We start from the raw sequence: 16,025 nt of genomic DNA on the forward strand, positions 1-16,025 counted from the left end.
TCAAACTGTCTACTCAGTGGCTTTCTAACTGAGCGTCCTACCAAGAAAAGCCTGGGCACTAAGAATCTAATTCAAGTGAGTCACTTTACTGGGAAAAAAGTAACTGCTTCTGAAGCTCCTATATTGCATCTTTTACATTCAGCTGGAGGAAAACATTTTCAACTTTCCAGAGGAAAAGAGAGACAGAAATTCCTCCTACACTCTCTGGTCTTGTTTCTGATGCTAATTAAATACATCAAAGAAGACATATGGCATTTGAAGTTTGTACACAGGTACTTTAATCAAAATGGTATTTTTGTATTTGAATTCTAACTCAGGTTAAAGCAGGCCACCCCTTCACATCTCAACTTCATACAAAGCTCCTTTCAGCCAGAGTTAACAACATGGGGATAAACCAGAGTGGTAAGAATGGAAAAAGCAGGACCAAGAGTCTGCATAGCCTTTTTTTAAAAGCACAATTCCATCACATTCCAGACAAGCCCTGTAACTTAGCTGTACATGCAGACAGAGTGGCATGAACACATACATAGGAAATATAAGCAGTACCAATATTTAGGTTTTCCCTCAATATCCCCAAACCCCCAAATCTTTCCATTCTTGTTAATCCTGCACGACTATGACCTTCCCCTGGCATGTAGCTCAAAAGACACCTTCTGGTGCTGCAGGGGACAAGGATGATGACCCAGGGACTTTCTCTCTTATGAAAATCACACAATTTATCGCCACGAGCAGTTTTTCTACCACTAATTCATAATGCTGTTAAAGGCCCCATAATACCAGTTTTTCTGATTTAGGGAGTAGTAAGAATCAGATACTCACTGAATATACCAAAAAAGGCCAGCTCACTAAGTAATTCTGTACTTGTCTTGCTGTGAGCTCTTGAGGTACATTTGGAGCAAATGTCACCAACAAGTATGTCCCTGTTACTGTCAGTGTTCCACCTTTAAAGAAAAGGATACATTATTTTGGTAATACAGTATTTGGCAATCATGGTCATCCTTGCTGTCCAGATGATTTGGAAATGGTTTCTAGAAAAACATTTAAGTCCGTTAAAGCAGATCTGTGCTTAGGTAATTGGATTGTCTTGCATTTGTGGTCTTATCTAGTCTAATTTTTATTAAAGACTCAGAGAATTTTGGAAATGTGAAAAAAGTTGTCAGTAAAGCCTTGTAATTTTGGGTTCCAACTCAACAAAGCATTTTCAAACATTCTCAACTCTAAAATCAAGGGTATGACGAAGCAAAATCAATTCTTTGTATTTCTCACAGGCACAAAGCACATCACATAAACTTAGCCTAAACTGAAAGGACAAATTGCTTACTGGTGCAGTCAGCTAGATCATTAACCAGCGTAAACACATGTAACTCTCCCAAAGTCAGTGTGGCCACTGAGATCTGCACCAGATATCAACCTGCCCTGGAAATATTAGATGCAACACATATGTTCCAGTCCAATGCTTATGTGAAGCTGTTGTGAGGCCAACATTTTGGCCACTCCCTGCTGTATTTGCAGGTCTATGAACTGTTTTATAAAAGCTTGATTTCCAAAGACTATTCAGCCACTAGGTTGCCAGGGCCCCTTTTCAAGGTCGAACTTGCATTACTATACTTTTAATAAAAATCTGGAAGTTATGCCTTGTGGACATCCAGCTGACAAACACAGATGTTCACTGAAGTATCAAGATATAAGTGAGCTGATCCTGAGCTCATAAACTGTATTGGATTAAGGAAGATATTAGCTAATCAATTTTTCTTCAAGTAATCCTTAAAATTCTTGGCAAACCTATAAATTGGTGTGGAATACAAGGCTCAGGAATACAAAACAAAGCACATCCGGAGGGCTTTGCTGGCACTGTTATCTCACACAGTTCCTTTGGAAAAGCAGAACTGTTCTATATTTATGTGCTTGCAAAACCATCACCATATTTCCCATCATACAGCTCATTCCTATGGAATGTAGCGACATTGTTAAATCCTTCTTGCAAAGTCAAACTCACAGAAATAAAATAAATCAGTGCTGAACACTAGTTAAAGCAACACACAGTGTATAAGGCCATAAGGGAAACATGATCAGTGAAGGGAGGGGGAGTTTTGAATGTAGCAGCTGAGCTGGCAAACTTGGATTCCAAACCTAAATAAATAGTATATAGTATTCCTGGAATGATACTGAACAGATCTCTCTGAAACATTCATGAGAACAGCTGTCCTCACTATAGTTTGGACAATCAGGCCTAGAGATGTTAGGAGAGCACAGAAATATCAGGTGCCCTGCATCAGGTGTGCTGTCCCAGCTGAGATGGCTTGGTGTAAAGCCCAAACCCTGAAATGTGCTTGTCTCTCAGTATTGCTGTGTTCAAGGTGGGCAGTTTTGATATGCAAAAAAATCTGGGACACAGACAAAAAGTTGGCACACTTTTAGAGTGAAGACCACATTTCTCAACAAAACACTTGGCAACATGATTATTTGTTCTTTGAAGTGATAAAATTAATACCTAAATGGAAGTTATCGCTTTTAATTGAGCTTGAATTTTTGTGCGAAGTCTATGCAGTAAGAAAAAAAAATCTTATATTTGAATGAGTAACTCAATAACTTCCCTGTTTTTATTAAAACTGTGTTGTACTCATAAGGATAATACTAAAGACAACCTCAGAAGTAAAAATAGAAAATGAAAATAAATTTGAGCAGTAAGGACACATAAGGAATGAATTATGGTTGGAAGAGCAGAGGATTTGGGAATGCAGTCTTATCCTCATGCACTGAAGATTCTCTCTCTTTTTATCACTTCTTCCCAGTTGTGAAAGTATCTGCCTTGAAACTCTTGCTCGGGAAAGTGGGAGTGTGAAGGTGGGGGGCTATGTGAGAGTTACAGCTTGCTAAGCATATGGCAGCACACATGTCCATATTAGCAAATGCTTACTTACCCAATATATCAGCAGTCTTCATGGTCTTCTTTAGGAAAAAGACAGAAATAAATGCACTACCTGGAATAGAAATATAAAGACCTTTTATATATATATATATATATATATATATATATATATACACACACACATATATATATATATATATACACACACATATATATATATATGTTATAATATCAAGTGCTATAGCAAAAAGCTGCCTTGGGCCAAGTTTAAATATATCTCATAACTATTGTTGTTGCACCATATCGTGATATAAACAACCAGGAGTCCATTCCTACAACCAACAAACACTCAGTTTTTGTAATATTTCAGATATATCCAGCAGGCTCTTACGTGGTTGAAAAGATACAATACACTTTCCATCTCCCAAGCAGACACTGCTTAAATTGCTCTGATTCAGCCATACGTGGAAATACCAGGAAAAGGCACCAATCTGCCTTACTGTTTCACTCCCCTTTCTGCTACCAACTCACTACATGGACTTGCTCAGGGCACACTGCATCATGGAACAATAAAATTCTGCTTCTTTAGAGGCTTATAAGTAAAGTAACTGCAGTACAATTGAGAGGAAGAAAGCCACTGCAAAAGCATAGCATTGAATATGAACTAATAGAGTGGTCATGATGTCTGCTAACAAACAGGTAGAAAGCCCCATATATGTACCATATGGGAGCACTGCCCATGCCCTTCCAGAGGGACTTGTACTGAGGAAGGAGAAAACCAGAAGTGAGCTCTGGAAATGATGTCCCATTTCCTGGAAAACTGTCCCTTGTACAGCTCTTGCATCTGCCCTCTGCCAGCTCCCAGCCCTGCCCGTTTAGGATGGGAAGTAGTGCGCAGGTGAGCAGCAGCAGTGATAGGGCCAGGATTTCTGATAAGCAACCCAATGTGGACATGTGCTAGAGAGGAAAGAAGGAGTTTGTACTTAAAATGTTGGCCACCTGGGAGAGGTGGCTCCATTACAGCATACAACATTAGAGCATCTACCTCTAAAAAGAAGCAAAAGAAGCTGGATAGCTCCTATGTAAAAGAGATGAGGAAAGTCCTTTGGGAGAGGTGCATCAGTAATGTTGGATTCATTTAGAAACCTCAAAGAAAGTCTCTGCACAGGAGGAATGGTGAAGGCACACATTGAACTTAAGTCATGGGATGCTGTTACAAGAGCTCTGTTCCTGCCCACAACACGAAATTATTGTTTTATTCTTGAAACAACATTTCAACCTTTTTGCAACTATCTTTGCATCATTACCTCTATTGTTCTGATGGAAAATTTAATTTGTGATTAACTAGTAGATGTACTCTAGATAAATCTGGAGAGGTACATACCAAGACATAAATAGAGAAAAGGAGTTCAGCATCATGTCTGTGTTATCCAGTCAGTAGAAAATCAGATCTAGTAGAAGTCACAAAGTTAAACTGTATCAAGAGTGATGGAGACCTATACAAATTAATAAGTACAATAAAAGAATCTTGAACTGAAAATGCCTCACAGAAAGTAAGGTGCTTGACACAGTTTTCTTCAATATTTCAGTGACAACTTTGCTGGAGCAAAGACATTGGTGGTATCCAGGCAACACTGGTACTAGCAGAGCTACCTAGCTTTAGAAAAAAAGAGAGGACAAAAACCAGGAAAGAAGTAGCATCATCCAAGACAATGCAGGAATTAATTACTGCTCTGTCGCCCTGCTTTCATAGCTTTCCCAAATCCCACCTCAGCCCACCCACCTAGGCAGTCAGTGTCACAGCAAAGACCTGTTGCTTAAATCACTGATACCTTAGTGATTTTTTTTTTTTGAGTACTCCCTTGTCGGGGCTCTCTACATTCAGCAGAGATCTAGCAAATGCAATCTAGGGTTCAATTTCACTGTTGGCATTCAATCTGGGGTGAGACGAGTTATGCCCAGATTTTCAGAGCTCAATACTCTGCAGATGACAAATGGCAGCTTGGAGGGATCACAACCTCTGGGGCTGGCAGTGGGCACAAGGAGGTACAGGAATGGAGCCAGATAATGAAACTTGTCACTCAGCCTGTCATCCGCTTTAACAATTCATTCAAATGCAGCCAGCTCTGTCTCCAGAGATAGCTGGTAATGCACCAATGAACATGAGCTCAACAGAATGTATGTATAATTAATGCTCTTTATGATGTAGACTAATATGTAGAGGAATCTAAAAATAGCAGAGGTTTGAAGAACATATATTAGGCCATCTGGGATTAGAGGAAAAACTGAAGTACGGGAGGAGGTGAAGCACCAAGGTGAGGAGAGTAAGACCTAGGAGATACTCTGAACACAAAAGACAACTGTCCCTGTGGATAAACTGCCAATGCTCCATATATATTCCAGTGAAGAAGAAAAGCAAAGGGGGTAAATCTAAGAGAAGAAGCAGAGAATGGTTACACAGATCTGATGAGATGTTAGAAGACATATGTGACTGATCAGAAGCCTGGCAAACTCTGGCTATTACCTCCAGGGCTGAATTTTAAGTAAGTTATGGTAGCACAGCCAAGAGAACACGCTGGCTAGCAAGATATTTTAATTTACTTTCATTTTCTTAATTTTCTTGTTTTTAAGCTTCCAAGTTTGGCTTTCGGATAGTCTTTCATATTCTTCAATTTTTGAGGTAGGGATGGATCAAGTTAAAGCAAAGAAACCAGGTGGGCCTGGGAGGAGGGATATGGAGGGAGCCTGTGAGTTGCAGGTATGCAGGCTGGTGTTTTCTGGTTTTCAATTCTGATGGCTTTGCAGCTTTCCTTGGCTGGCAGGATAAATGGCAGACACCAAAGTGTATCCCAGGAATCCAGCAAGAAATGCATAGCCCTCTCAGCTGTTCTGCTCCTCCTCCTTAACTCCCTTGAGCTCCCACTCAGCCTCAAGTGCATTCAGCTGCTTGAGACATTAACTCCTCCAGAAAAGGTAAAGACAATATGTTAAATGGCCAACACATACTCCCTGCCATCTCCTTTCTGTTGGATGGCCTCCAAGCTGATCCTGCTGTGAGCAGGAGGTTGTGTTAGGGACTTTCCAAGGTTCCTTCTAATCTGACTTATCCTAGGACCCTTGAACTCTTGGCAGGAGAGTAAGTGGGCATCCAGAGGCTACAACTAAGCCTACCAGATATATGGATTTAAGCACTTACCGTATCCCAAATTCAGTTCCTAAATGCATCCCTGCTGAAACTCTCCAGACTCTCCATTTCTTTCCCACCATCCCTCAGATCACAGGGGAGGTGCTTTGCATGTTCCCACCTTTCCTACCCACTACCAGTGATGTTATTCCCTCAGACTTTCCTCCTAGGCCACTTTCCCTTCACCTTGATTTCACCCTATAACCGCAGCACGACTTTAACTTCCTACCACCCAGTCCCAATTTTCCCTTTCCCATGCCAGGGTCCTCTTGTTCTCCCTCTGTCACAAAAAATGTGTGCCTCCTTCTCCTCCTCCTTCACCATTATAGTGATGTGGGAAATAAATTATTGAACATTATGTTCAACTCTATGAGTGAATAGATGAGGAACTTGGGCAATTGGTGTGCTGCAAAGTATTAATATATCTTTGCAACTGGGGGTTTTTTTGCCTTTTTTAAAATAAAAACCCCCAAACCTATAGACAGTTAGAGATTGAGATCCATGTCAAAGTGAAAAATAGTCTCTGTTGGTTTGGGTTTTTTTAATTGGTGAGCAATAGAATACAGAAATGCAGACATAAAAACTGTGTCAAAGAGTAAGCTGGCAACAGCTCGGCAACAAAACAAGTGATTTATCATTGTTCTGAAGCCTTGCTAGTTTTGAACCACTGGTTTAGGGAATACAACACGTGCACAATTCTAAGCCTGGATTGTCAGCCTTTAAATCATCAGAGCAAAGACTACATTCCTGGTCATCTGAGAAGACTTGTATACTGTTGGGTGAATCAGAACTATTTTTGGCTTTTTAACTAATTTTTAAGGTAAAACTTTCAAAAGTAGGCACAGATCCAACTCCCATTCCCACTGAAAGTGGTCGCCTGCTAGATCAAGAGAAGGGCAGAAAATCTGCAAGATGATCTGTTAAGGATTAAACATTACAGAACCAACACATCCTAATGTAATCCTTGAGTTTGTTTCATGCCTTGATTGCATGCTTATAGTAATATCCATAATTTGAGAAGCAAATAGGTCCTGTAAAATGCCTGTATCTATATGACAAAGCCTTTCTGAATGCTCACTAAACGCAAAGGGAAAATATGACTTGACACTATATCAAAATAATGATAAATAAAAACTGTTGGGTGAGAAATGGGAAAAAAGAGTTTGTTCAGGAGCTTAATTTTTATGTTGAAACAACATCTTTTCATACATGAGCATAAACTAGGCTGTTTTACATTCATTACTGAATGCATATATATTTACTGTATATTGAATGATTATATATTCACATTATTGAATGAACATATATTCACTGCAGCACGCTAATTTCAATTTAAATCAAAAAAAATGATAAAAAAAATTAATTTCTTCATGGTGTGCAATTAAGTGCCTTGAGGGAAGGCTGTCATGGTGCTACACATAGCTCAGTCAGCTGCTCATTCTCTTAGGAGAGTGATCGTTTACAATTATCTCCATATGTACGTTTTCTCCAGCACAAACAGAAATAAAGAGCACTGTGATGTGTGGGTTCTGCAACTAGCACACAATGAATGGTGAGAATCCAGCTCACAAAATAACTCCTCTGCATCCTAGACATGAAAGCTGCAGTTACGATTGTTTCTTGTTTGTTTCTTTAAGAAAGGGATAATACGCAATAGGAGAAGTTAAGAGGTAGAAAATATACACTGATTCATAGTGTATATTTTCTGTATTTGTCCAATCCAGCCTTAAAAATTCAAATGAGCGTCCATCATTTATTTTTCCTACCCATAACTATTTAAAAAAGGTATATTTTACTACCAAGCTGTTTTCCTGATACTAAGGCTATTTATGAATATGACCTTTTTAACTCTTTTTTTGTGAAGTCTTACACCATATAATTTCTTTCACAATCGATCATAGCTTCAAATAGTAGTATATACTTCCTTTTCCTCTTTTGGATTCCTAGATGAGCTTTCTGTATGATTTAAAAAACATCAGTGTTCTCCTCATAAATACATAGACTGCCTGTACTACTTCTGTCTTCTCTAATAGTTTTAAAAAAAAAAAACACACCAAATTTAATATTTGCCTCAAATGTTCATTTTGTTAAGTGTAACTGATTCAGTCAGGTAAAGGCATTTAAAACTACCCATTTAGCAGAATATTTTGTCCCCATTTCACTGGTGGTCTGGATGAAATACCAAAGGAGGAGCACCAGCCACGATTCAAAGACTATTGCACCTCTCCCAGTTTGTGCAACAGCGTTTCACTTCGAGACCAAGCATTTACTCTGTTTTATGCCCACTTAAGGATCTGCTTCCATGTAATCAAGCAGTTTAAGTTCATCCAGTTGATTTTGCCCTAAATCTGTTGAGCAGTGCTCAAGTTATGAGGATGCAGTTGCTGCCAGTTACATTTGGAGATGTGACCTGATTAAAAAAAGAAAACAAACATTGAAAATATCAGAGGAATTGCTCAAAAGAGAGACTAATAAGGTGAGCTTAATTCTGGAACTTGGATTATAGGACATAAAAACTGCAGAGAGAAGGAAAAACTTTGAGAATTCTTTTGTTGCATCTTCTAGATGAGTAAAAAAAAAGTATTTTAAAGAATAGTTTGGTGAGTGTTTCCCAGATATCATTAGCAACAGAGACCTCAAAATTCCAAGTCCTTGGGCCATAAAGATGTTACATTACACGGAGTGGGTGAAATCCACTTTTACAGGAATGTCTGAGGATCCTTCCAAAATACCATCGTGTTATCAATATTCAAAGCCTAAAGCAATTTCTTGCCCCACAGCTATTTACGAAGAGCACATAAAAAATGCAAAGGGATCTCAGCAATGTCAGTCTAAGTGAGTTAAGTGTAAAGAAACTCTCTACAGCATGATGAAAACTGCAAAAGAAATGACTCGAATGCCATTGGCCTCTACCACCCCAATCCCTCCACCTCCAAGCTATTTCTGCAGGCAAAAGCAAGATGATGAGCTAAAAACCACTGCTGCCTAAAATTACCCGAGCTACATGTAAAACATGATTTTTATTTTTTAAGTATAGAAAGTTTCTTAATGGTCACATCAAACATGTATTACTCCTCCACTTTTAAATTAAAATTTACTAATTTATCCTCCTGAAGAAAACAACTGCTGTCTTCTCAAACTATTTAAAACCCTGAACAGATGTAGAGCTTGCATCATTGCAACCACACAGAGAAATACTTACACTGTGTAAGAAGAAAAATATAGCCTTTGTAGCTTAATTCTAAGAAAAAAAATTAAAATCTGTTGGTGCCATGCCAGTTCATGGTCTGTGGTGCTGGATTCTTTTTAAAGCCAGTCATTGAAAGCATCCAGTTCAATAGAATGAGGCACAAACTTTTCACTATTTAATTGATACCAGGTTAAGTGCAAAATGCAGTTGGATGCAGTTAAATGTGGTAGCAGATCATAATAGATGTTGGCTCCATCTATTTTAAGATGCTTCCCATCAGAAGTCTGGAGATATATGATGGGTACAGCTCAAAACCATTCTGGGCAGATACTCCAGTCTGCCTTATACTCCTCCAAAACTCTGGTTTCCAAGCAAAGACAATTTTCCATGCAGACCCAGAGTGAGGGAGATCTGCAGAGAATCCCCTAGATGACTGGACATACCACAAAGCACATTTCTCCTCAGTAACCATATGCACTGCATTCCCAATGCCAGTGAGAATCAGCTCTTACCATATGGAGCGTGTTGACACCGAATTTGGGAAAAAATGCGGCTCAGAAGGTTGGACTTAGGGTTCAGATATACATTTGGAGTTTTTTATCAAGTACTTAATTTCTTCATTTAAAAAATTAACTCATGAAAGACATAAATTCAACAATACCTCAAAACAACTACCAGACTCTGCAAAGTTCACCCTCCACCACCTAAAAGAGGTCACAACTTATTGAGAAAAATATTTCTTGATCTTTTAAACTGGAAGACCTGCTGCCTACAGTATCCTTTGCCCAGTCGTTAGCAGATGACACACGTGTCTTGGTTAATTTGTCTTTGACCTATATGATGAACTCTTCTCAAATTAAGAGATGTTCTCTGGCTTTAATTTCAGAAAACAGGAAAGTAGTAGAAAATGTTATTGGGAAGTTATCACTATTATTGGCTGTCTACGTAATTTTAATTTTCCCTTCCTTAAGGGAGCATTTGCTAGACTAAATAAAATTTCAGGTATTTGTTTGGGCTATGAAATGGATACTGTCAGCTGATATATGGGAATGGAATATAAGCTATTAAAGTGCTTTCTGGGGTCTTACTGGATAAGCATTTTGGGTCAAAAAAAGTGGATGAGAATTTTGATAAGACATAACAGTTAGGAAAATGATTTGGTAATTTTTTATAAGTAAGGGGAAATGGAGAATGGAGGAATCATCAGATGCAACATTTCTTCAAATTTTGCGAAAATAAAGAAGGAATCTGCTGAGATAAAAATCAACCCTAAATGTGATCTCTTCTTTGCAGCAGTTTAATCACCAGTGGAATTTTTCCTCTTCTCACTGCTTTTCACTTCTTCTTTCTCGTTTTCCATATTTGCATTTTATTCAGTTTGGGCAACAAATTAGATTGGTCAATATCCTTTTATGTTCAGAGACATGTGGAAATGTCTACAATTGTTAAAGATATAACTACTGCCACCAAAATCACACTGAGATACGTCATATTAATTTACATTTCCATCTCAGGTAATACTGCATTCCTTTCTTTGAGAAATCTTTCCTACTGTGGTGAACTAACATGGCTTTACATCTCACTCTGAAATTCTGCAACAGTTTAACATTAAAGGTTGCAGTAAATTGTCTGCAGTTTCCTTTCTGCACTAAATTGCACCCACACATGGTTAGCTGCCTCCTTCCACTACAGCCAGGCAGTCCACTGGGAAGATAATTCATCTTTTCTACATTCCCGTGCAGAATCACTCACTGCAATGTCACTTCTGAGCATAAAACAGGTAGCCAGTGACAGACCATGAAGTGTTATCACCTGCCAGGAGCAAGTAAATGAGCTCCAGCATATGCATATCTTGAGATATCTCAGCCCTGGATGTTTCAGCTGTGGATGTGAAGTGACTGAGTTAAGGGATGCAGCTGCACCCTGAATTCCTGTTTTCACAGCCTCTGTACAATATCACCCTCTCCACCATGCTTTGCATTAGCACAACATAACATATTTTAAAATTTATGTTACTTTATCAAAGAAACATCACAGTTGTCTCAATATCTTAATTACAAAAAAAAACCAAATTAAGAAAAGAGTGAGATCATATCACTTCTGCTGAAGTCTAGTTAATCTGTACACGAAGGAACAAATGAACAAGTTTAATAATGTCCACAAATACACTAAATTTGTAGGCCCTTTTTGTCATACAATGCAGAGAGTCAAGCAAGTTTGCCCATGTTAACATGAGATACGGGAATGGGTAGGGGACAGGCAGCAGAAACTACTTGGTGTGATGGTAACATAGAAAACGTGTAGGTACTCAGGATCAGACCATAGCTCTGTGCAGTGAGCAGGATGCCAGCCTCCCTCTTCGGGGGCTTGCAGAGCTGGCGACACTGCTGCAGCACTGGGTGGCAAACTGGCAGGAACTAGCAGAGCACAGAGTGACACAAAAGAAAAAACTGTGGAAAAAGAAATATATTGGAAGAGTCTCTGAGTTAAGTAGACAGTTTTTGTTAAACTGTCAGCTCATGTAATTATATGAATAATTTCTTTTCAAACCACAACATTAAGATTTTCCTCTTGTGTTCCTTCTGCAGTTCCTGTGGTTTTATTCCTAGTCACAAGCAAGCGTTTGATTAAAGCATGTACCCAAGCAAGAAATGGCAAAAATCTCACCTATGACAGATACACATCCCAGTGGAGTAACAAGAGTAATGGGGGCAAATCCGTAGGCTGCAAAATTGCCCACCTCTCCCAGCCCCAGGAGGGTAATCCCACACCACCACAGCTTGCTCGTGTAGTAGGGCTTCAGCTCAGCTTGGCAAACCAGTCGAAGATGAGCGCATTTCTAAAAAATTAATTATTAGGAACAGGCATGAATAGAAAGACTTCCATTGTGTTCTTATGTCTGACAAAAGTGGAATAATTAAGGGGGCTGTCAACTTCAAATTCCAGGTGCGTCAAGGTTTCTTTTTAAGCACGGTTTTCAGCTTGTTATTGCACAGCTTTGTGTTAACTCAGTGCTGCTTCAGATGTGTGCTTTCTGAGCCGTGGTGGAAATGGCTGAAAAATTAGGCCTCTGAATAAACCTGAAAAATACTAAGTGAATACTAGCTAGTGCTTCTGAGCTATCACTGCACACATCTGTTCTTGTCTCAAAGCCGAAGCCCAGCAGTTGTGCTCTGAATCTGGAAACGCTCAAAGGCAGGAGACGGAGCAGAATCAGAACTGCGGCAACAAACTGGAAGAAGGGGAACAGACAACATGGCATTCCTGCCCATGAAACATATCCTCGCCAGAAATAAAATTTCAAAATGAAAAAGGCAGCACTTAGTCACATCTTCTGTAGGGAGGACTCTAAATTAATTAGACAGAATTTAGGATTTGGCTACAGTCTCCTGTTTGGCCTTAGAAGAAGATCATAGGTAAAGCATTATTTTCTGAAGGAAAACTAGCTATACCTGTGACAACAGGTATAACATATACTCAAGTAATACTCCATCGACACTTCCTGTTACATGAAGAAGGTATCATTGATAAAGGTTGTAATTGTTTTCTCTCTGGCTGTATAGCAAGAACCTGTATATAACAAGATAATAATTTGCCATTGATCACACTGATCTTCTGAAACAGAGTCCAGGCAGTGTCCATCAGGAAGGTGTCATAATTGGGAATGATGCAATGTTTACCACATTAGTTCTGCAGAATATAGCTTCCTTTCTCAAATTCCTCTCCAGCCTCTCTGCACATGGGTAAAAAAAGTTGGAAATCAAATGCTACATTTATTGCAGTATAAATGGTGATAAAATGATTTTTTTCTCCATTACTTGATATTTGATTTTAGAAGTATCCCTGCAGAGCCCTGGGGAGGTTGTAAACAATTTTCCTCAAACTCCCTTTCTACTTTGTAGGCTACTTTACAGAGTATATGCCAAACAGTAATGTCTGTGACACTCCATAGTCTTAGTCACTCCTATTGAGAGGATGCAGCACATTACTGCAGCTTCATGCTGAGGAACATATTCAGAGGATGAAATCCTAGGAAGTTTAGCCCTCTGAGGAGAAAAAGAGCACAAGGAAATTGAACTTCCTTGAGCCACAGACCTGGATGTTATTCACAGTAACATCCAGGATTTTGAGTGTTCCATATTCGTAAACACAGGGAAAAAAAGCCCAATAAAAATACAAATGAAATTAATATTAAATAATATTCAAATCAAGAATGCAAGTTTCTGCTGAAAACCAAGTTCTTAACTGAATCCTGAGCTGTGTTTTCTCCCCCAGATTCTTGTAGGATTAAGTCTTGAAGGCACAGTGCAATTGAAAAGATGTGCAACAAACACAGGAAAGTGATCTCAGCAACTCTCTTATAGCCTTCTTTCTCCAGATGTCTGCCTTTGCACAGTAATATGTGTGATTGGTATTTAGGTGGAGACTGTTTATAACCTAGATGAAATACATTGCAAATGATGACCTGTTCTTTAGTTGACAACCTGCTAGAGGGAAGAGAGGAAGGTTAATGGACTGCATAGTGGGAAAAGGGCAGAGAACAAAAAAGTTCAGCCTATCCTTTTAATATCAGTATGAAAATAAATGTTGAGATCTAGGGAAACTTATTATTCATATTTAGAAGATACTGTTACTAAATGGAGAAAAACATACTTAAAAGGATTAAAAAAATTTCAGTTTAAAATGTCTGTCAAATTGCAATGAGAGCTATTGGGTCTTCCTAAATAGCATTTAAAAAGCTGGAAGATAGTTCAAATCCAGCAAATGCTGTTAATGATTACAAGTGAGTTACAGCTGGTATTTCCTTATAGCACATTACAAGGAGGAGCACTAGTTATGAATTCTTATTCTGTTCCTCTATGAGAATGACAGTACAAAACAGGCTGAGAGCTCCCAACAACTACAGCAGGGCACTGTTAAATTACAGTTGAAGAGAGAGATTGTTTATTAAATGCAACAAAATTTGTATTTTGAACTTTATCAAAACCAAACTGCAACAAAAGCTACTTGATAAATATAAACAACTCTGAATAAAGAGAAACAATTTCATACCTGTATATTCAAGGAGACACTAATCAGCAAATTTGAAGCAGCAGCAAGTAAAACTCCCAAGAGCTGAGTCTGCAAGATCACAAAACAAAGAAATACAAAAATACTTACTAGTTTAAGAAGAACAATATAATGGTGGTTTTCTGATAGCGCATTGCAACCCAATAAAAAACAAATTATTGCACTTTTCAGTCACTGAGTTCATGCTGCACTGAGTAAACTGATAAAAAATACCTTTGTGCAGTTGTCTATGGCCCAAGTAGTAAAGAGGTGGGAAGAGAAAGGGCATCTCAGTGCAGGGGGTGGTTTTGCTGTCCTTCAGTAGAACACCTTAACTCCCATGAAATAAAAAACTAGGCAGGTCTCAGTTGAAAACTACACACAGGTGTTCTTTTTTTCAAAAAAAATGACCTGTTTTGTTACATAATCTGGAAGGAAAATCATCAGCAATCAAACAATTCCTATCAGAACACAACTGTCTTACATGTTAACATATCCGCTATTTGACAGGGCAGCCAGGAACATAGATCTCCTGACAGTTTCTTTAATGTATTTTGTTATTGCATGAAATTATTGCCTAATCAGACTGTCCAATTTTCAGTAAGATTTGCAAACTTTCTATGAAGCTGATGAACTAATAACATTCAAGTAGGATTTGTTATTTTGGTAAACGGCCACTTAAAGATGCGATTTAAGCAAGACCAAATAACAGGTACATGACAGTCTACTTTCAAAATGTTGAACAAACATTTTCAAAAAACACTTTGCAAGTCATCATAAGTGTATTCAAGACCCGTTCAAGGTTACTGTTATAGTGCTGTGAGGAGCCCCATTATTTCGTAGAGAAGACAAACATACTATCAATTTTTATAAACAAGGTCATGGTAACATTACCCAGTACAACTACTGCTTGCAGGTTGTCAAGCAGCATCCAATTCTGTGTTTGCAGCCTCGGCTTTCATGACTCTTACCCAAGAAGGTCCCTGGGCAGCTGTGAACAGGCAGCGCCCACCAGCCACAGAGACTGTTGCCCCTCAACATTTATATAGAGCAACATGTGGTCCAGCAAACGCTTGGAGGAGGGATAATTTTTGTGGCTAGATTATTCCCAGACAAAGAAAAGGCACCCCCAAAACTGTGAAGAAACACACCTTTATTACAAATAGACTGTAATATTCTTACTTAAGAGATACAGCAGAATCCAACCATTTCCATCCCCTATGTTTCTGTAGTGACTTAGAAGGGGAAGCAGACAACAGAACTGCTCTGAGTGAAATGCTTGGCTGACTGCCAGGTGTCAGCCAAGGTGCAGCCAGGTGTGACTGATGGGTACAAGGGGATGCAGAGTGGAGAATATAGGAGGTGAGAGGGCTCCCTCTGCTATTACAGCATCAGTGCCACAGCCTATGTACAAAAAGCATTACTCAAGAGTTTAGCCCATGTCTTTTCCATCTTGTATCCTCTTCCTGCCCCCCCCCTCCTCCAGTGGATGTTCCAGCAGTGTTTCCTGGGCTCTCGCGCCACTGCATTTTCCATGCTCTAGAAATACACCTCACTGGAACCAGTGGGGAGAGTGTGACAAGACATCTCAGCATGCGTCAGCACAGACATCTTTGCTGAGATCAGGCACTAACTAGGACATAAGCTGCCTTGCAGCCTCCTTCCACACTGAGGAAATGGTGTCACATGGACACCACACAGGTGGAGCAGAGGGATGGGTTCTCCTTCCTTTG

General features: G+C 39.1%; 1 protein-coding gene across 1 annotated transcript in view; it reads right to left on the reverse strand.

The window, feature by feature from the left end:
• Positions 1 to 16,025, reverse strand: part of NIPAL2 (NIPA like domain containing 2) — a 49,462-nt gene that overhangs the window by 16,918 nt on the left and 16,519 nt on the right. The window contains 4 exon segments of the mRNA XM_051785229.1: positions 820 to 941; positions 2,922 to 2,981; positions 11,911 to 12,082; positions 14,296 to 14,364. Coding sequence (XP_051641189.1) covers positions 820 to 941; positions 2,922 to 2,981; positions 11,911 to 12,082; positions 14,296 to 14,364 — 423 coding nt within the window.

Source organism: Manacus candei, unplaced genomic scaffold, assembly GCF_025592945.1.
Source record: "Manacus candei isolate 608988 ecotype Guabito, Panama unplaced genomic scaffold, ASM2559294v1 h1tg000019l, whole genome shotgun sequence".
NCBI lineage: Eukaryota > Metazoa > Chordata > Aves > Passeriformes > Pipridae > Manacus > Manacus candei.